Below are 22,609 nucleotides of genomic sequence, written 5' to 3'. Positions count from 1 at the left end.
ACCCTAAAAAGGAGAAGGACCTCTTCTGTGGAGACCCACCTATCAGAAGTGTTCAGGGACACTACTCAGTTGGCACCTGGAGGAGCTCTGGGCACCTACATAGGGAGGAGCTGGACATGGAGGGGGGAGGGGGGGGGGGACTCCCCTGTCCCTTGTGTAGTTTTGCGCCAGAGCAGGAGCCAAGAGCTCCTGAACTGGTTTATGCAAGGAGGGCACCTAATGTGTCCTTCAGTGCAGTCTTGTGGCGCTCTTAAGTGCCCCCACCTGACCGAATTCTAAAGGAGACTTGTCACACCTCTGCACTGAAACTCTTTTGTTCAGCTTCCTCTGCCCAATTTAAGAGAGGCAAGAAGACTGTCTAGGGTTAGCAGCAGCGTGAGCCAGCAGCCAGACCCTGTAAGGTTACACTGATAGGTATTGGGGTGTCCTCTAAGAAGCTCCCCAGTACATGGTATCATGCAACTAACGCTGGAATCAGTGTAGTTGCGTTTTTCAAACAAGTGTGATAGCAAACATGACCAGGTTTGAGCATCTTTTATGTAGTTTGAAACTCAACTTAGGCAGTTTCCACTACATTCCTTATAATAGCTGTCCTGCACTTAAAAAGCTCAGGGAATGGAGTCCGGGTTTGTTGGGGTACCTTTGCTCGTGCAGGGGTACCCACAGACTTAAAATCATACACCCTGCCCTTGGACTAAAGGCCCTACCTTAGGGTTGACTTATAGGTTAAAAGTGCAGTGACTGGGATATAGGGGAAAACTCATATCCAAAGTGAAAGGTACAAGCTCTCTAGGGGAGAGCATATGGCCTAACAACTTTAGGCGGTCAACCTCTGAGATGGGGAACCAGGTTCAAATCTTGGCAGGGACGGTCAACATTCTGTGCAAATTACTTAATCTCCCTGTGCCTACCAAAAATTAATGTATTTGTCTGTAACATAACTGGTGCTCATGTAAAGTGCTCCGATACCTTTGGGTAAATTTGTGCTACATAAAACTCCCCAAAAAAAGACACTATTGCACGCGGACTGCATTGGCAGCTCTGCAGACACAGTTTTCATGGGCTCCCATTAGTGGGATAATACATGCTGCAGCCCCTGGGAGACCACTGGTGTACCAAATGCCCTGGGTACCTCTCAGTACTATATACTAGGGACTTGCAATGGTATCCCAACATGCCAATTGTGGAGTGTACAAAGTTCTTACCATGGAATTTAGAGTAGACAGCACTTCCACTGAGATCCTTGTAAGAAGGATCCCAGTGAAGTACAGTCAAAACACACACACCAGGCAGAAAGTGGGGGTATCTAAGCCAAAAAGATCCTTCTTTCCTACATACCTAGGGAGAATCACAAAGTGAGGAATCTACACTTATAGTATTTGTCAGAAAGAGCATTACCAAAGGTAAGTAACTTGTTCTAGAGGTGTATCAAATTAGAATTAAATGTTATTTTAATGAGAATAAGATGCTATAGTTTGTAGTTTCAACTAATAGAAACTGTAAGCAGACCTCGTACACCAGAACGATTAAGAAAGAGTCATTCTCTTTAGTTTTTAAGACTTCAAAGAAATGGCACTTTCTTCCCCTTTAGGCTTTGCTGTATACAGCTGTTGTTCCAGTATCTACTAAATATCAACCCATAAAATCAATTTATGCAGAGTTAACTGTGTCATAAATCAACTGTCTTTTTATTCATACAAAGCACACTGTGAAACACATCCAGAATGTTTTATAACATCCCCTACTTTAATTTCCTTCTGTAGCACATTTTGTTTGTTTTGCTTGACATATACAAATGCAATACTGTCTGCACTTTAGGTTCTGCAGAGGATGACCTTGTACTGGAGGTGGTGATAATGATTGGGACCGTTTCCATGGATGACTCCTGTGCTGCTTTGCTGGCAAAATCCGGGATTATTCCAGCTCTGATTGAACTACTTAATGGTACATGTATATTGTATTTTATTGTGTCGTTTTTGTAGTACTTGAGACTCCTGGCATGGTGGTGTAAATTTATGCAGAAAGAGCACGCTATTCCATAGGTGAGCTTCAATTGTAGTGCCTTGGTTTCTGATATGGCATAAGTGAGGAGGGACTATGTTGCTTCACCTAAACCTTGCACTGAAGCAAAAGGAGTAAGTGATAGGGGGCTTGAGCTTGTAAGTCACCAGTGCATGGCTGGAGATGTGTGTGTGTGTGTGTGTGTGTGAATGCAGTGTGGCGTTTGCGAGTAGTTTTCTGTACTTGCATGGTAAACACTGCAAATATTACGTTCCTGCATATGTGTATCTGCAGCCGTGTGCAGATTAAAGCAAAAGAGACTGAAACATAGCTGTGCGTTTGGTTTTACCTACAACCCTTAGGAATTTTATGGTTCAGATTTGTGAGGCAGGGTTTATGACTCTTAAGTAAGATATAATCTATATGTCCTAGAGAGCGAGATATTTATGTTTTAAGATAGCACACAAGTGTGAGCAGGACTGAGAGAGGATGTGGGGCTGATCAGTTTTTATGTATATTTATCCCATATCTTCATATATTTATCACATACAGTAATGTGTGTGTGCAACCTTTCTGCATTAATGTCCCTTTAGCTATGTTAAAAGTTAACAGGCCCTTGGCAGTGGTTATTTAGGCCATCCTATGAAGTTGACTTTACAGAGAAACTGTACTTGGAAAAATGGATTGGGACAGAAACCTCTCCCACTAGCCGTCCTGCACCTGGAAATGCGGGGGCATTGTCCAGGCACTATAAGAGGCTTGCTTAGTATACGGTGCTTACTTATGTAAGTGTAGCACCCTGCACTAATCCAGACAACCTTTATGGAGATTTTAGTGGTCTTTGACAACCTTAGAAAACTCTCTAAGTGGTAGCTGTGGAGAACAGCCTTCAGGCTTAGTCCAGAGGAGTGTAAAGCAGCTTGTTTTACCAGCACTTAATCTTATGGTATGAGTTAAGTGAAAAAGTACCACGCAGTGTTATAAAAATATGTATTTATTATTAACACTCACTAACACATTTGAATATCTCCTACCCGGAGATATAAACATAATACACACAATACTTTGCAATTAGAATACGTAAATAGCACAAAATACACAGTGGTCTCTAGGATGAGACCAAACCATATACTAAAAAAATTGAATGCCAACCACAACTTCAGACGAGTAGACCCAGAAGACGTAGAAGAGTCGGGGACCCAAAGAACTACCCAAGGTGAGTATCTAGGAACCCCACGGAGATCGTGTGCAGTGTGGAAACACAGCCGCATTCTCAGTGGAAATCATGGCAGTACTGGGGACCCAAGGAACCACCCGCTGTAAGTACCCAGGAACCCCACAGAGGCCGTGTGCAGTGTGGGAACACAACTGCATTTTCAAATTTGAAAGAGACAAATTAGTTATGGATTCCTCACCTTAGAATTACCCCCAGGAGTCAGACTGGATCTGTAATTTTTTTTCCCTCAACAGTACCCCTGCAGGTCGATAGGTGGTGTCAGTCCACTCCGCATTTGTCGTTGGCATTGTAGTCGCCGGAATGACGTTGCGGTATCTACTTAGCCCTCACGCGCTGACGTCAGTTTTCCTTTTCTGCGCCAGCCATCACAGATCCTGGAGAGAGCGGTACCTCTAGTCACTTTTTGACTTTTGTCGAGATCTTTTTTGAGTTGTTCGACTACTGGTGCATGGAGCGATGTCACGTGAGAACGGCTTCAGGGCTTGCGCCTCCTGTCGCAAATTGATGACGGTCACAGAACTGCACCTTGTGTGCCTTTGGTGCTTGGAGCGCAACCACGACCCGAAGACGTGCTTCAACTACCGGGCGATAAACCTGAAGTCTTTGGGAGGCCCGACAGTCTGCTCCGGGCCGGTCGAGGTCACGGTCCAGAGGGAGATCACGTGATTGGTCGCGGTGCCGCCACCACCACCACCACTCATCATCAAAGTCTTAGTCTTCGGGTAAGTTGAAGCACAAGAAGAAGGCGAAGAAACATTGTCGCTCTTTGCGCTCTCTCCATCAGTCAGCCGACACGACGGGGGAAGCAGAAGGTAAGTAGTCCGGCTCTGCCCGCGGAACCTGTTGGATCGACTCCGGCCTTCCCTCCCTTCCCAGGCACCAGAGCAACCCCTGCACAGCTTCACAACTTTTACAGAGCCTTGCATTCCATCTTTGCGCAGCCTGACTCCGGGGCGCGCACTCTGGCCCCGTGGACTCGGTTGGGGGCTCTAGGCCTTTGATGCCAGTGGCTTCGGCGCCGCAGGACCCCCTAGGATCCTGGCCTGGATTCGGATCAGTGCCAGTCGATCTTGTGACACCTCCTCCGGCACCACATCCAGTTCCGACACCTTCGCTATCTCCGACGCCAGTTGTGTCACCAGCCGGCGTCCGCACACAGAGCCGTACCAACGTCATCGGATGTCAGGACCGGCGCCGACCGGTACTTTTGTACCTCTGTTCTCTCCCGATGTTTCCTACTGCCCTGAGTGGCTACAAGGAGAGGGTGAGGGGGACTAGGAGGGGTCTGTGGACCGTCTTGCAGACCAGTTAGAGGAACCGGACTGGAGAAAGGAGTTAGGTGATGCCAGTGGTCTGGACACCTCCACAGACCTTGGCATGCTTTCTCCCCCTTTTGTTGCTACAGAGGAGGGTGCATGTTACGCAGTGGTGTTGCGTAGGGCGGCAAAGCCCTTAAACATCAAGCTTCCTACTGTGGCGGTCAGGACTAACCTCCTGACCTAGGTGTATCAGTCGACAGCAGCCTCTTCGGAGCCCCTTCTGCCTTTTAATGAGGCCCTCACAAACATCCTTTTTGGCACTTGGTAGGATGATTGCCCGACTCTCTCACCACTCCACCCCTGAGAGCTTGTTAGTCCAAGCCTCGACTTCCAAGGGCGTATTCCCTAACTTACCATCTGATAGTGAATCCAAGAAGCTGGACCACCTTGGTGGAAGATATTTTCTTCCTCCAGCTTGGGACTGCGGTCGGTGAACACTGCATGTCACTTGGGCGTTACTCACACTCAGTGTGGGACACGGTTGCACAGGTGCTGCCACAGAGCACGGAGGAAGCCCAGGCTGTGATCTCCCGTGCAGTTGCCAAAGGGAGAGACGCAGCAAAGTTTGCCATCTGCTATGGGCTGGACACTGCCGACTTACTTGGCAGGATGATTTCCACGTCGGTAGACCCTCAGCCGCTACTCCTGGTTGAGTTCTACTGCCTTTTCGGGTGATCTTCAAGCTACGCTTTTGCACATGCCCTTTGATGGCCATCGCTTGTTTGGCGACAAGGCGTACAACACACTTGAGCGTTTTAGGGACTCCAGGGCATCCACCTCTCGCCCAGTGCAGTCTGCCTTTCACCCCTTTAGTGGCTACGGAAGGGGTGCCCCATCACAATCCGCCCAGAGCCACAGGCCTGCGCAAGCTTTCCAGCTTCTGCTGGAACGTGGGACCCACCGTCGTGGGTCTGGGGTCCAACGGGCGGGCCAGTCCACCAGCACCTCCTCTGCAGCAGCCTCCAAGCCCTCCTAGTCTGACCTTTTAAGGGCCACCTTTTACCAGTTGTTGGCAGGATTCTCCATCACCTCCCCCACTGGCTCAACATCACGTCGGACAGGTGGGTTTTGCAGATAGTCCGAAGGGGCTATCCCTCCCCTTCGAGACTACCCCTCCATCCATGCCACCTCAGACACATCGCATGTCGGAGGATACTTGACCCTTCCTCAACAGGAAGTTACGGCTCTCTTGGCCAAGGGTGCCATCAAGCGCGTTCCTGCCCCAGAAGTAGGTTGTGGTTGTTATTCCCAATACTTTCTGGTGCCCAAGAAGGACAAGGGCTTGCATCCTATCATGGATCTCCAGAACGTCAATCGCTTCCTCCGGAAAGAGAAGTTCAAAATGTTGACTCTGGCTCAGGTCCTGTATACCCTCGACCTTGGAGACTGGATGGTTGCTTTGGACTTGTGGGACGCTTATTTTCACATCTCCTCCCAACCTACGGTTCACGGTAGGCAACTAGCACTTTCACTTTACTGTGCTCCCCTTCTGCCTTACCAGCGCCCCTCAGGAGTTTACTAAAGAGATGGTGGTGGTCGCAGCTCATCTGCGCAGATCAGGGGTTCCAGTCTTCCCCTGTCTCGACAACTGGCTGTTAAGGGCGGTCCGCCCCAGGTTGTCGTCTCCCACCTCCAGACTACGGCTGACTTCCTGCACTCTCTGGGGTTCACCATGAATGTGCCAAAGTCACACCTGATTCCCTCTCAGAATCTCCTTTTCATCGGAGCGGTACTGGACACAGCAAAGTTTCAGGCTTATCCTCCAGAACAGCGAGTCTGGGATATTCGGGCTATGATTCTGATCTTTCAGCCTCTGTCCCTGGTTTTGGTCAGAATGACCCTGAGGCTACTGTGCCTCATGGCCTCCGCATCCTGCTGGTGGACTATGACAGCACCTGAGCCCGGCACCTCCACACCCTTATAATAACCCTCAGCCAATTCCGAGGCACGTCGGTTGCCTCATCGCATTGTCTCCTAAGGCTTGTACATTCAGGCAATACATTGGTTGTCCTGATGATGATCCTTGATTCTTACTGGATCGAAACGCCGTCGACCATTGATGTAGTCTAAACACCAGTTCACTATTATGTGCTAAAATTGCGTTTTTTCTACATGAACAAAGCTAATTGATTCTATCTTAATTCTAGCTGCTCCCCCCTTTATAAATTGCCTGAGAAATTTCCTACCTGTGTGTATTGTAAATTGTTTGTCTAGCCTTGCTGGATACAGGATTGTGTCCCACTGCTTATATAATGTTCTGATATTCTACTCATCACATTATCGATTAAATTTTGAGGTCCGGCTGGACTTCCTGTTCATTATAGCGCTGATTGTGGCCTATAATTATTCAAGAGTGTATCTCCCTTTTGCCAAGGACCGTTGTTGCTCATTTATATTTGGACTATGATAGGTGGCATACGCAGGCTCTGCAGTGGGACCTGAAGTTCCAGTGGGCACAGCATCAGGGGAATCTTTCCGATTGCATCCAGATCTCGGAGGGCACTGCACGTCAAATGCAGTGGTGGCTAATGAACCGGGAATGGGTCAGCGGCAGATACCTCTCCCTTCCCCAACCACAGTTCACAGTGGTGACAGATGCATAACTGCTGGAGTGGGGTGGCCACTTGGAAGAGGCAGAGATCAGAGGCCTCTGGTCTCTGACAAAGTCCAGGCTACATTTCAACCTTCTGGAGCTTCGAGTGATTTGTCTTGCACTAAAGACATTCCTTCCCTCTGTCTAGTGAAGATTTCTGCAGGTGTTCACGGACAATACTACAGCAATGTGGTACTGCAACAAACACGGCGGTTGGGGTCGTGGACCCTATGTCAACAGGCTCTTAGCCCTTGGACATAGCTGGAACATCAGGGCATATCCCTGGTAGTTCAACATCTGGCAAGTTCTGTGAACTCCAGGGCGGAAGAACTCAGCCACGGTGCATGATGGATACGAATGGCGTCTTTACTCACATGTGGTACAAGGTCTCTTTCAGCAGTGGTGATAGTGATGGTTAGATCTATTTGCCATCAAAGAGAACGCACAATGTCAGCACTTTTGTGTGTTGGAATTTTCAAGGTGGCACTCTCTAGGTGACGCTTTTTGTCGCAAGTGGAGTGGCCGTCTTCTATATGCCTTTCCGCCTTTACCACTTCTGCCCAGAGTGCTGAAGAAGATCAAGTGCGACCGGGCCCAAGTCATTCTTGTGGTCCCGGATTGGGAAGGAAGAGTCTGGTATCCTGAACTATTACACATGGCCATCGATCCTCCGATCAGACCGGGAGAATCTTCTGTTGCAGCAGCAGGGGACGGTCCTCCACCCGAACCTGTCCAGCCTCCACCTCCTTACGTGGAGATTGAGTGGCAACAGTTGAAAACTTTCGAGCTTCCTCCCGAAGTCTGTGATGTCATTCTGGCAGCCAGACATTCCTCCACAAAAACAGTATACGACTGTAGATGGAACAAGTTTGTGGCATGGTGCACAGCAAAGGCTGTGGACCCCTTTCTGCCTCCCTTTCAGAGATTCTCCTCTTCATTCTTTCTTTGGCCCGGGAGGGCTCTGCTCTGGGCACTCTCAAAGGCTATCTTTCGGCCATTTCGGCTTTCCTTCGGATGCCTGACCAGCCTTCTCTCTTAAAGTGCCCTATTGTAAATCACTTCCTTAAGGGCATTACTCACTTGTTTCCTCCAACTCCTTTCGTGATGCCCCAGTGGGACTTGACCCTGGTTCTTACTTATCTTGTGTGCTCCTTTCGAGCCGCTACATAACTGTCCTCTCAGACTCTACCCTTAAAACTGCCTTTCTGGTTGCCATCACCTCAGCTCGCAGGGTAAGTAAGCTCCAAGCCCTGTCTTCTGAAGCCTCCTTTCCTGGCTGTTCATCCAGACAAAGTTGTCCTCCTTCCCAAAGTGGTTACCTCTTTCCCTATATGACAGACCATCACTTTGTCCACATTCTTTCCGCCTCTGCATCCTTCTAAAAAGGAAGAGAGGCTCCACCGTCTGGATCTAAAACATGCTCTTTTGTTCTCTCGGGATCGGCCAAAACAGTTCCGGGTGGATGACAGCTCTTTGTTTGCTATGTGGGCGCCAAGAAAGGTCGAGCCATGTAAAAAAGAACCATCTCCTGATGGGTCGTTCTTTGCATCAAGATCTGCTATTCCTTAGCGAAAAAGGAACCTCCAGTGGAGTTGCGTGCCCATTCCATTAGGGCGACAGCAGCCACTACTGCTTTGGGAGGTAGAGTCTCCTTCTTGACATCTGTCAGGCAGCTACATGGGCTTCACTGCGCTGGACAGCCAAGTCCGGAGAGACAGCTTTTTCAGCCATTCACTTCTCCAGGACTTTCTGTTGTGAACTTGGTTCGCAGACCCACCACCGGGGCTGGTATTACTGGGGTATGTATTCTAAGGTGTGGAATACATAACTAATTGTCTCTTTCAGATGAACAAGCTACTTATCTTAGGTAACGATTTATCTGTAAGAGACATAGATTACTTATGGATTCCTCACCGCCCCACCCATCCTCCCTGTCCTTCGAACTGACTTCTATGGTAAGGGACTTCCCTTTCAGGGCCCTAGTTTTTGTGCGCCAGTGGTCAGTATCTTGCATGGCTCTGCGCTTCTTGTGTGGAATTTCGTGTAAAGAACTGATGTCCGTGTGTGAGGGCGGTGTCTTAAATAGATACTGTGACGCCATTCTGGCAACCACGACGACAAACACGGAGTCGACCGATGCCACCTATCGATGCGCAGGGGTACTGCTGAGAGGTAAAATTCTCTGGATCCAGTCTGATGCCTGGAGGTAATTCTAAGATGAAGAATCCATAACTATTACATATCTCTTACTGATATATTGTTACCCAAAGTAAGTAACTTGTTCTTCAAGTCAATGGGTACGTTGCGGTAGAGATTTTAAAGAAGGACCCTTCCCAGCAGACCCTGAAGAAACCCAGTGGAAGACGGAAGGTTGGAGAGCCACCCCACCCGTGGATACCCCAGGAACCAGGATACCTACACCAGGGAAGCCGGATGCCTAGGTGCGAAGTGATGTCGGAAACTGCCGTAGACCACAGTGGAGGATTTCAGGTAGATGCTGCTGGCGAGGAAGGAGAAAGTATCCGGTGGAACCCACAGGTGGATTCAAGAGGAGTAGTACCTGCAAGCAGAGGGGACAGAGTCTATGCCATTCAGAAATGACCAGGAGGTATGGGAGACGAATGCCCACAGATGTCGGAGCTGCAGGAGAGTTTGACTGTGCCCTTGAAGTTGCAGCTGTGCAGACTAGGCAACACTGTAGAGACCAGGAGCTGTTTACGAGCTGTCCCATGTCGGATGTCGAGAGCCAAGGAGTAGGTGTCCAGCAGGGGCACCAACAAGCCTTGGCAGCGGAAAGAGGTGCAGTGTATGAAAGAGTTGCAGACACACCATGAGCAGGTAAGTCCAAGCAGGGGAGCCCACTGGAGTCGAAGAAGACGTGTAAGAGGACCCACAAGCCGGAGGCACAGGAGTCACAAGAGTACCTCAAGCAGCTCACCAAAGGAAGAAGGCCCATGGTGCAAAGAATGCGGTGCAGACGAAAATCTTGGCTGCAGGAGTTGCTTGTTGCGGGAGCTTCTTGGAGCCCAAAGATCCTTGGAGGAGAGCGTGAACAAGCCTTGGCAACGGCAATTCGAAGTGGTGCACAGTGGTACTGCTCCAGCGGTTCAGACAAGGGATACTGTTTTCAAACTTGCTGTGAAGATAGGGTACAAAAGGGGGTGGTGATGGACGGAGCATCTGAACCAATCAAACACTCACACCCAGTCAACAGATCTGGGTTTAATCCATCACCAGTTCAGACATGGCCATATGCAAATCAGTCTGACCCTGTGCCTCATGTTAACCGTCCAGCCCGAACTGCCAAGCCATGCCTTCCCTGGACCGGATTCAAGCTTCCTAGGACCGGTTTCTGGCATTCCAGTCGTCTTCAGACAGGCCTGCTTGAATCCAGTGGCAAAGTGAGCAAGGGACTCACGTCTGAGCATACCCTGCCAACTTATGGAGAACAAAGGGGTACAAAAGGGGGTCGTGATGGATGGAGCATCTGAACCAATCAAACACTCACACCCAGTCAACAGATCTGGGTTTAATCCATCACCGTTCTTTAGTGGAGTGGGCTAAAGAATGCTCCGTCCATCACCAACCCCTTTTGTACCGTGAAGATAGGGTAGGCCTTGAGGGAGTTACAGAACTACCACCTGTGTTTTTGGACCTTTCAGAGTCCGTAGGAGCTCAGGACAAGCAGACCTGTTAGCCTTGTTGCAGTGTCGGTGGATGCACAGAAGTGACTCCTTTACTCCAAGGGAGATTCTTTTGGGTGACTTAGATGTGCACTGGCCTTGGGAAGAATCTATATGGAGCATGGGCACAGACGTTGTAGCAGACTTGCAGGACAATGAGTCCAGGAGCAGCAGGAGCCATCCCAGTTGCAATCTCGGTTCCCAAAAGCGAAGGCCAGCGATGTCCAGAGTGCCCAGACGGTCAAAGTTGAAGTAGTGTTAAATCTGGACCCACCCACAGGTAAGCTCTTAAATTCCCCTAGAAAGGGTTGGAACGATTTAGGGGTCCTTCCCAGAGGAGAGTATACTCCCATGTCCTTTGACCAGTTTCGCACCAGAGCGGGCTCCAACGGCTCCCTGACTGGTTTGAACTGGAATATGCAAGGAGAGCACCAAATGTGCCCTTAAAGCAGTCCGAGTGCCGCTGGCAAGCACCCCACCCTGTCCCAATACACTAAGTCCTGTTTGGGAGGTGGTCACACCTCGCTGTGACAGGATACCTATTGTCCTGTCTTGCTCTATTCAAGCTTGGCTCAGCATCACGAGGGCAGAATTGTGTCTCTGTTAGGGAGTAGCCATAGTTTGCTGTCCGGGTCTAAAAGACAGGTATCGGAAGCACTGAGGGCCTTCTGGAGGAGCTTTACAGTGCATGAAATCATACCTCCCACACCACACCGTTTACGGTGTGAGGATATGATTCCAACATGTTTGATACCAAACACAACTGGGTTTGTTACAGCCAATTTAGAGAGGGTCATTGCGTAATGACACATGGCCACTCTATATGTCCTAACCTTTTCGGTGAGTCGGACATCCGGGAGCCGTTCAACACACCAGTGCTCATGTGCGTCCAACGGCTCCCGGCATTCACACTCATGGCACAGGAAATCCCTCTGGTGCGGGCACCAGAGGGATTTCCTTTTTGTCAAAACACCCTTGGGAGCTGGGGAAGAGCTTTTTCAGCTCCCGACCGTGTTCTGAATATTTCTCTGAAATTACGGTCAGTGAGCATGTCTCGTCTTGGAGAAACTGAAACTCAGTTTTGATTTCACGGTCTCGGTGCTCAGGGCACCAAGGCACACGGGAGAGGTGTCATTGGAAGGGGGATAATCCCCTGCATACCTCATATTTAGCTGAAAAAAAATCAGTTTTCCACTAATTTTTGGGTGGGATCACCATGTAGGCATAAATGTCCTACCACCTGGCGTTCCCCTTGGTCTCCCTAGTAAAATGATTCCTCACTTGTGTGACTGTCCAATGCAGAATCGTCTAAAAACGTATTTTTAAAGAAATGTAGTGCTTAGAATTAGCTACGCTATACCCTTAATCCCTAGGTTTTTGGCCCTTCCCAGTCACAGGCCTTTGGCCCACCCACACGAGTGAGGTATCATTTTACTCGGGAGGTCAAGGGGAATGCTGGGTGGGAGGACATTTCTGCCGGCACGGTGATCCTACACAAAAATGTGTGGAAAAATGTATTTGTTTCAGCTCAATTTGAGGTTAGCAGGGGATTCTTGGTAGGGAAACGTTGTGGGATCACGCACACCATACCTCCCTGGACTCCCCTAGTTTTCAGAAATGTGTGGGTTTGGTAGGCTTCCCTATATGTCCGCGAGCCCGGTGCCAAAAAAACAGGTCCCCCTCCCTGCAAAAGCAGGTTGTTTTGGTCCTTTACCTGTCGTGGATGCTTGACCCACCTACATGAGTGAGGAACCATTTTTATCGGGAGACTTGAGGGAATGTTGGATGGTAGAAAATTCGCGTCAGCCCAGTGATCCTACAACTTTCCCACACAGAAATTTGAGAAAAAAAATATTTTTTTCAGCTAAATTTGAGGTTTGCAGGGGATTCCTAGTAGGGAAACATTAGGTTATCCACACAAGCCATACCTCCCTGGATTCCCCAGGGTGTCTAGTTTTCAGAAATGTGTGGGTATGGTAGGTTTCCCTAGACGGCCACTGAGCATGGAGCAAAATACCCAGGTGCCTCCCTTCAAAAACAGGTTGTTTTGTGATAGGTAATTTTGATGTCTCGACTATACGTTTTGGGCCCTTGCCTGTTGTGGGTACTTGACTCACCTGTGTGGGTTTTGGAATTTTGTGGACCCACGCAGATTACAGAACTTTCCATCACAGAAATGTGGGGGAAATATGTTTTTTTCTGACAAAGTTTGAGATTTGCAAGGGATTCCCCTCCTGAGTGTCTAGTTTTCAAAAAAGTATAGGCTTGCTAGGTTTCCCTAGGTACTGGCAGAGCTAGGGTTCAAAATCCACAGCTAGGCACTTTACAAAATAAAGGTCAGTTTTCACTGTAAAAATTTGATGTGTCCACGTTGTGTTTTGGGCCATTTCCTGTAGTGGAGACTCGGCCTACCAACACAAGTGAGGTACCTTTTTTATCGGGAGACTTAGGGAACATAGAATTGTAGGACAACTGTTATTACCTAGTGACTTTCCATGTAGTTCTGCCTTCCAAATGTAAGGAGATGTGTAAAAAAGAAATCACTTTGAAAAATGTCCTATAATTCACATGCTAGTATGGGTACCCACAATTTCAGAGATGTGCAAATAGCTACCGTATCTAAACTGTATATTGTGTTCCCATTTCGGAAATACATAGGTGTCTTTGATACCTATTTTTCACCCTTTATATTTTACCAAATTAATTGATATATAACTGGTACACAATGAAAAATCATGGCAAGACACTGCTCAGTTATTGACTCTGTGTTCCTCAGGTTCTTGTTGAACCTACAAGTCCTACATATCCCGAAGGGTCCAGCGGATGTAACGATATATTGCTTTAAAAAATCTGTCATACTTAAAAGAAGTTACATGTAAAAACGTTGGCACAAATGGCTGTTTTGTTTACTTCTTTTTCAATTTTTCTTATTTTCAACTGTTAATTTCTATAAAAAACTTTGAAGGATCTACACAAATGACCCCTCACTTAATTCAAAATGTTGTCTACTTTTCAGAAATTATATGAGCATAGATTGTGGGTTTGCTTACAATAAACCGCACTATCTTCAGAGTAATGCCACTTGTACTGAGATAATTTGATTGTATCTATGGCAACCAAGGCCTGGGTGCTTCAGGGTATGTGACACCTACCCACCAAAGTGTCAATTTGTCCTAGGATTCAGCCGAATCCAGGTCACATATACAACAATATACTACCCAAGCTACACCAACATCCGTATTGTCATGTGGAGGGGCGCATGGATATCTTTACACACACATCACTTTTTTTCACAGCACCCTATGTCCACATAATCCATAAAAGATCTCAATGAAACCAGAAATAGTCCAATCAAAGCTTCTGTCTTGAAGAAATTCTGACTTTCATTTATGAAAGTCAGTGGAAGAACTGACCGGGAACACACCATGGCCAGGAACTAATATTTTCAGTCGGGAACACTCGGGATATATCATAATCCCATCGAAATTGTGGCCAATATGATGAACACTGAGTAGTAAATCTAATGAATTTCTTCGATTGATATCAAGACATACTGCTTTCTGAACTTCATTAACTTATCGATTGAAGCCTGAATATTCACTATATATTCTTGAATGCACCCTCTTCTATATGCACATTGAAATACTACATAATCCTGAGGGACATTACAGTAAAGGGAATCTTCCCCATCTCCTCCAGGCCATTCAAACATAAATAAGCCTTGAGAAAGCCCAGAGGGCGAAACGTGCGTCGGCTGTAACTTGGAATATCACGAATCTGTGGAAATTAAAGACTTCAAGACAGAAGCTTTGATTGGACTATTTCTGGTTTCATTGAGATCTTTTATGGATTATGTGGACATAGGGTGCTGTGAAAAAAAGTGATGTGTGTGTAAAGATATCCATGCGCCCCTCCACATGACAATACGGATGTTGGTGTAGCTTGGGTAGTATATTGTTGTATACTTTTCAGAAATGTATAGATTTACGGGATCCGTTATTGCTTTCACACCAATTTCTACCACCAACTGGAAGGAGGTTGAAAGCACAAAAATTAGCAAAAATCGGCTATGTCCCAGTAAAATGCCAAAATAGTGTAAAAAAAATGTGGGTTTCACACAAAAGTCTGCCTGTTACTGAAAGCTGTGAAAATCGCGATTTCAGCACTACAAACTTTGTTGATCCCATTTGCAAGGGAAAAAAACAGACACTTTCTTCTGCAGCACTTTTCCCCCATTTTTCAAAATCAAAAGATGAAAATTAGCTGTATTTTGGCTTATTTGTGAAACCATCCAGGGGAATTCACAAACCCTGGGTATCTTTAGAATCCTTAAGATTTTGGAAGAAAAGGATGCAAATTTGGCATGCGGTCCTTATGTGTTCAAAATGTTACAGGGGCCTAAGAGCGAACTACCCCAAATAGCCAAAAAAAGGCTTAGCACAGGGGGGGGGGGGGGGGGGGTGGCAGTGAAGGGGTTAATGGCTGATGCATTAACAACCCGGGAGAATAAATTCTGTGGATTGTAGGGGTGTTCTGTTCATTCAGGGGCACCCTCACACTTAAAACCAAGGGCCTGCCTTAGGGGTGACTCATAGATTTTAAGTGCAGTAACCTCAGATATTAGCGAACTTATATTTATCGTAAGTGGCACCAGCTTACACAGGCTGTAATGGCAGGCCTGTAGGCACAATTTGATTGGTCTGTCATAGCTGGCATAATACAAGCTTTAGCCAATTTGAGACCCCTGGTGTACCTATGCCTTGGGTACCTTAGTATCATACACTAGGTACTTACAAGGGTACACCAGTTGCTAATATGGAGTGTACCTCAGTAATTAGAGGGAGCAGGAACCCAGTCAGACTAGTCAGAAATAGCATAACATCAGGCAAAATGTGGGGGTAACCTTGCCAGAAGGATCCTATCTTCCTACAGGCACCTTGACATTTTTTAATAAAAAGCCTCCTCCTTGCCTCCAACATTTGGAAACATGAGAAGCTGGCTGTCCCTTCGTTGCCTATGGATGGAGGACAGCCAGTGGTGAAGCACGAAAGGATGTGCTGTGGGTCTCAGCAGCAGACAGAGTCTACATACTTCACAGTTCGATGTCTAGTATTAGCTGCAGCAGTGGGGCGTAAGAGAAGTGGAATCTAAGATGAGAAAAAGGGGTTGGGACCTCTGCCTGAAACTTGAAGTAAGTGCCTAACGCTACAGCGAATTATATGTCTGCTGAATATCAGAGGTACGTGTGCACACACAACTAGGACCCTTAGCATGGATGGGTGCATAAGGATGCAGTGATCCTTTAGGGGGAGAAAGTGGTTAACCCAATTGTACTTGGACCTCAGAAAAGATCGACCAAAACAAGGGCAAAGTAACATGAGGTCAGCAAGGAGGAAGAGAAAGGGAGAAGGCCTTGAACCATCATACAGAGGACCCTAGGTTAGAAAAAAAACTTTCTGGGAGAGAACCAAGGAAGATAGCCGATATTAAAAGCACTCTTTTGTATACAATCAGAAGTAAGAGAGATTAGGTAAACTGTTCCCAGGTTGGATTAAAAGTTCAGAAAAGAAGCAGTAAGGTTAGAATTCTGGATAGGCTGACAGAGGCCTTGAACTCCTACAAAAAGTACCATGTGTCGTTAGGTGGCGTCGGACCGCTCTGCGTCTGTCTTTGGCGGCTTGGGGACCGGGATAATGTTGCGGGACCTAGATCGATGGTGCCAATGCACGCTCGCTGACATCAGTTCTTTCTTTTTCCACGCCAGCCTAGCGCAGATCCTGAGAGAGCTACCCCTAGCCACTTTTTGGCTAAGTTTTTACTTTTGTTGATGTCTTTTTCTAGTTGTGGCCTCCTTATGCGTCGAGGATGTCCCAGCGAAGGACCAATTTCAAGCCCTGCAGCTCCTGTCACTGGATGATGTCCGTGACGTATCCGCACCTCGTGTGCCTCTGGTGTTTGGAGGGCAACCACAACCAGAAGTCCTGCTCGAAATGCCGGGCGATGAACCCGAAGGCTTTGCAGGAGCAGTCCTGAAAGCTGCTGGAGGCCCAGCGCTCGGCTCTGGGTCGATCCCGTTTTCATTTGGAAAGAAGGTCTCGAGAACAGTTGCGGAGCCCACACTCCTCAAAGTCGTCAGGGAGATCTTCGTGCAAGTCAAAATAAGCACAAGCATTCTTCAACTTCTCATATTGGTTAGCCAACGCGACACAGGATCCCGTGCGTCGTGTCTCGAAGGCTTCGTCTCCGAAGCCTACGTCTGAGATGACTCCGCTCCTCCCTCCCTTTCCGGGAGCCAGAGCATCACCTTTCCCAAATCCAATATTTTTGTGAGATCTTGTACCTCATATTTGGGCAGCCCAGCTCTTCCGGTTCGCCCTCAGGCCCTGCAGAGTCAGCCAAGGGCCCTGGGACTTCAACACTGGCGTGTTCCAGTGGATCCAGGTCTGAAAACGGATCCAGATCCAGATCGACGCTGGTCGATCACACTCAACCTTCCCAGACGACAATGCCCCCGGCGTCGACAATGCCCCCGTTCGGTCCCAACCCCATCCTCATCCCCGAAGTAGACACAGAGCCGAACCGACATCGATTCCGATGCCAGAAGGGACTTTCATCCCTGTGTTCATTCCTGGCGTTCTTTTTGGGCCAGAATCTGAAGAAGAGGACTGGAAGGGGCAGCTGGACCCTTTAACTGACCAGATTGAGGAACCAGACTGGAGAATGGACCTGGGTGATGACAGTGGCCTGGACACTGCCCAGACACAGGCCTGTCCCCAAAGCCCCCCCCGTGGCTATGGAGAAGGGAGCTTTCTATGCTGTGGTGGTGAGGGCAGCCGAGGTCCTCTGCCCTGAGCTCTCTATGGTGGCAGTCAGGACTAACCTCCTGACAGGTGCGTCAGCCAATTTCTTCCTCATCTGAACCCCTTTTGCTATTCAATGAAGCCCTCATGGACGTCCTCCTGGGCACTTGGTCCAAGCCCAGCACAGGGGCTCCTGTTGATAGGATATTGTCTGCCACCACCGCCTTGCTCTGGGGGGCCCAGCGTGCCTGACCAAACACCCCTCCCCTGAGAGCTTGGTAGTCCAAGCCTCTACATCAGAAGGCACATTCCCTTCTGTTCCGCCAGTTAGGGAATCCCAGAAGCTGGACCAGTTTGGGAAGAAATTGTTCTCTTTCTCCAGCTTAGCATTGCGGTCGGTGAAAACTGCATGCCTCTTGGGCCACTACTCCCATACTATCTGGGATACGGTTGCGCAGGTGCTACCTCAGTACTCGGAGGAGGCCTGGGTCCTTCTCTCTCGAGCAGTGGCAGATGGGAGAGAGACAGTCTTATTCACCATATGATGTGGGCTGGATACCACCGACTCACTTGGCAGAACGATTGCCACATCAGTAGATGTTAGACGCTACGCCTGGTTGAAGACTTCTGGCTTCTCAAAGGACCGCCATTAGTCTTTGACATGCCCTTTGATGGCACTAGCCTTTTCGTTGACGGGACAGTCTCAACGCTTAAGTGCTTTAAGGATTCTTGAGCTATGGCCAGATTCTTGGGCCTCACGGCTACATCATGTCCATCTCAGTCTGCCTTTCGTCCCTTTCTTGGCTACGGAAGGGACGCCCAGCCACGTCCTGTCCAGCCCAGCCATAGTCACGCAAGCTGTCCAGCCTCTGCATGGCGGCGGACGTAGGACCCAGCATCCTCGCGTTTTAGGAAGTCTGAGGGCAAGCCAGTCCACGGTTTCCTACCCTGCCACAGCCTCCAAACCTTCCTAGTCCGACGTTTTAGGCCCATCAACGGCCAGTTGGGGGCAGGATCCGCCATCACCTCCTTCGCTGGTAATCCATCACATTAGACAGGTGGGTTCCTCAAAATAATCTAAAGGGGCTACTCCCTCCCCTTCAAGACTAAACTCCCTCTATGCCACCTACTTACGAGCGCAAGACAGAGGATCATTTCGCATTTCTCCGCCATGAATTATCAGCTTTCTTGGCCAAGGGAGCTATAGAGAGGGTGCCTGTGCTAGAAGTAGGTTGTCATTGTTATTCCTGCTACTTTCTGGTACCCAAGAAGGACAAAGGCCTGCGTCCTATCTTAGACCTACGTACCTTCAACTTCTTTCTCCAGAAGGAGAAGTTCAAAATGCTCACTCTGGCCACAGTTACGTCTGCACTCGACCCAGGAGACTGGCTGGTTGCGGTGGACTTGAAGGGTGCTTATGTTCATATTCCTGTCCTGTCTGCCCACAGATGTTGAGTTCGGTTCACTGTGGGCCACGAACACTTTCAGATCACTGTGCTCCCCTTTGGCCTCACCAGTGCCACTCAGGTGGTAACAAAGGTGATGGCGGTGATCGCAGCTCATCTGCGCAGATCAGGAGTCTGTCTTCCCCTATCTCGACAGCTGGCTGTTGAAGGGAGGCTCATCCCAGACTTTCTCCTCCCACCTTCAGACTATGGCGGACCTCCTGCATGTCCTGAGGTTCAACATCAACGTGCCGAAGTTACACTTGACTCCCTCAGCCGCTCCATTTCATCGGGCGATTCTGACCACCATGCTGATTCTGACCTATCCTCCCAAGCAGTGAGACTGGGATATTCAGGATGTGATGCTTATGTTTGAGCCTCTAGCCCGGATTTCGGTGAGAATGACTCTGAGGCTGCTGGGCCTCATGGCCTCCTGCATCCTGTGGGTGGATCATGCCAGATGGCATATGTGGGCTCTGCAGTGGGACCTGAAGTTCCAGGGGCACAGCATCAGGGGAATCTTTCAGACTATGTCCAGATCTCGGAGGTAACTGCGCACTAACTGCAGCGGCGCTCACGAACCAAGATTGGGTCAGAGGCAGATCCCTCTCCCTTCCTTTAGTAACGTAGTATCTGCTTCATGGTTACCCCCACTTTTTGCTTAATGTAAAGCTGTTTCTGACTAGTCTGACTGAGATCCTGCTAATCAGTTCGCCAGTCTCTGTTCTTTCTCCCCTAAATTGGTTTGGTAAATACTTGGATACATCACAGATTGGACACTGGTGTACGCTTATCAGTCCCTAATATATGATCCTAAGGTACCCAGGGCATAGGTACACCAGGGGTCCCCAATTGGCTGAAGCATTCATTATTCTACCCATGGGAGACCACTCAATTTGCAACTACCGGCCTGCCATGGCAGCCTGTGTAAGCTGATGCTAGCACCACTTACAAAAGATATAAGCTTAGATATATCTAGGGTCACTACACCTAAAACCTATAAGTCACCCCTAAGGCAGGTCTTACAATCCTGAAGGCAGGGTGCTTGGTTCTAAATTGGAGGGTGCCCCTGCATGAGCAGGACACCCCTACAGGCCATGGAGTCCATTCTCCTGGGTCGTAAGTGAGACCGCCATATGACATATAGAGGGGCACCGCGTTATTACGTGGTGACCATCTCAAAACTGGTTGTAACGAAGCCAATCATGTTTTGTAGCCGACCCCCACATAGTAAACTGTGTGAAAGGTATGATTCCATGCCCAGTTAAGCTCCTCTGGGAGGCCCTTGGTGATCCAGGTACCAGTCTTCCAGACCCTGACAGCAAGCTAAGGCTGCTGCAGGCCAGAGACATGTTTCTGCCCTCCTGCTGCTGAGCCAAGCTCGGACAGAGGAAGGCAGAACAATAGGTATCATGTCACAGGGAGGTGTGACCACCTCCCAGACAGGGTTCAGTGTCTGCGTGCAGGGCACACTTGGTGGCCTCCATTCATAGTCCACTTCAAGCCAGTTCAGAGAGCGGTTGGCTCCTGTTCTGGCGCAAACATGAACAAAGGACAGGGGAGAATCCTCTCCCATGTCCAGTCCCTCCTTAGGGAGGAATGCCTGTATTGTTCCAACCCTTTCTTTAGGGTATGTTCTGCTGATCCTGAGCTCCCACTGCCTCTGAAAGGCTCAACATCACAGGTGGTGGTTTTTCACATCCCTCTAGGCCTGCCACGTCCTCTCACCAAGTTTGAGGCCAATATCCCTTGTCGGAGCTGGAGGAACCAAACCCCTGTGCACCGTGTCGACTTGCAATTGCTAAGGCTTGTTGGTTTCCTTCCATCAAAATCTTCGGGCTCCAAGTAGCCTCCACCTCAAGCAACTCCTGTGATAAAGATCTTTGTCCTCACTGCATCACTTGCATCGTGGGCTTGCATCTTTGGTAAGCTGCTCGAGGTCCTCTCGCGACTCCAGTGCCTCTGGCCTGAGGGTCCTCTTTAGGGTCATCTTTGATCCTCTGGTTGCTCGGGGCCTGCCCTGACTCCACTGCTTGTGGTGAGTCACATTGACCTTGCTGGTCTCGGCACTGCACCTTCTTTGCTTTCCACATTGTTTTCAGTTGCTAAGGCTTGTTGGTGCTCCCGACAGACACCGTCCCCACATCTTCAATAGCGTCACCTGGTCTTTAGAGCTGCAGCTCTAAGATCACTGTCAACTCTCCTGCAGCACCCAACTTTGGTGGGCATTAGTCTTCCAGGTCACCTGGTCACTTCCAAGAGGCATAGACTCTGTCCCCTCAGTTTGCAGGTACTTCTCGACTTGAACCCACCTTTGGGTTCCATCAGACACTTGCATCTTCCCCAGCAGCAGCATTTTCCTGAAATACTCCATTGGGTTTGATGGCTGTTTCTGATGCCACTTCACACCTATGCACCTTGCTTCCCTGGTGCATGTATCCTGGTTCCTAAGTGGCTCTCCAACCTCTGCCTCCCACAGGGTTTCTTCAGGGTCCACTAAGAAGGGTCCTTCTTTAAAATTGCAACCGCTACTTACCCATTGACTTGCATTGAACTCGGGGTCGTGTTTCCACTCTGCACACAGCCTCCGTGGGGATTCAGGTTACTTACCACTATTTTAGTATACGGTTTGGCCTCACCCTGGGGACCTCTGTGTATTACGTGTTACTTACCTTTTTCTATTCAAATGTATTGTGTGCATTGTGTATATCTCTGGCTAGGAAAAATCTGTATGTGTTAGTGAATGTCTTATAATAAATACTTATTTCCATAAATACACTGTGTGGTTCTTTTTCAATTAATCTATTCCTATAAGATTATGTCTGGTAAAACAAGCTGCTTTACACTCCTTCTGGACTAAGCTTGAAGGCTGCTCTCCACAGCTACCACTTAGAGAGCTTTCAAAGGTTTTCTAAGACCACTAAAGTCACCATAAGGGTTGTCTGGATTGGTGCAAGGAGCCCACTTACATAAGTGTACCCCATATACCAAGCCAGCTTCTCACAGCTTATCTGAGAGGTGGGTCCCTGGAATCGTTGTGGGACAAGATTCCTTTCAAGACACCACTTCTTCTTTGATCGTCTGAGCACCCTGGAATTCACTCTGGCATCAAGGCTGCAACTGGGAAGCCTCCTGCTGCTCTTGATCTCGTTGCCCTGCTTATCTGCTGCAACGTCCATGCCTGTGCTCCATTCAGAAACCTTCCAAGGCCTGTGGGCATCTAAGACACCTGAAGGAATCTGCTTTGAAGTGAAGGAGTCACTTCCCTGCATCTGCCGGCACTGCAACTAAGCTGACCGGTTTGCTGATCCTGGGCTCCCACGCACTACAAAAGGCTCACCAACACAGGTGCTGATTCTTCACATCCCTCGAGACCTGCCCTGTCCTCTCACCAAGTTTGAGGTAAGTGTGCAGGAATTGAACCCCTGTGCACTGTCAACTTGCTGTTGCTAAGGCTTTTTGTCTTCCTTCCTCCAAGATCTTCAGGCTCCAAGTAGCCCCAACCTCAAGCATCTCCTGTGACCAAGATCT

At 48.6% G+C, this 22,609-nt stretch overlaps 1 protein-coding gene across 1 annotated transcript in view; it reads left to right on the top strand.

The window, feature by feature from the left end:
- Window positions 1–22,609, top strand: part of KIFAP3 (kinesin associated protein 3) — a 1,607,567-nt gene that overhangs the window by 1,160,507 nt on the left and 424,451 nt on the right. Inside the window, exon 15 of the mRNA XM_086964434.1 lies at window positions 1,819–1,944. Coding sequence (XP_086820560.1) covers window positions 1,819–1,944 — 126 coding nt within the window. The remainder of the gene's footprint in view (window positions 1–1,818; window positions 1,945–22,609) is intronic.

The sequence above is a fragment of the Lissotriton vulgaris genome, chromosome 1_1 (assembly GCF_964263255.1).
Source record: "Lissotriton vulgaris chromosome 1_1, aLisVul1.2, whole genome shotgun sequence".
In the NCBI taxonomy this organism is placed as follows: Eukaryota; Metazoa; Chordata; class Amphibia; order Caudata; family Salamandridae; genus Lissotriton; species Lissotriton vulgaris.
The sequence above is the reverse complement of the archived record's forward strand: the minus strand, read 5'-3'. Positions and strand labels throughout refer to the sequence as shown.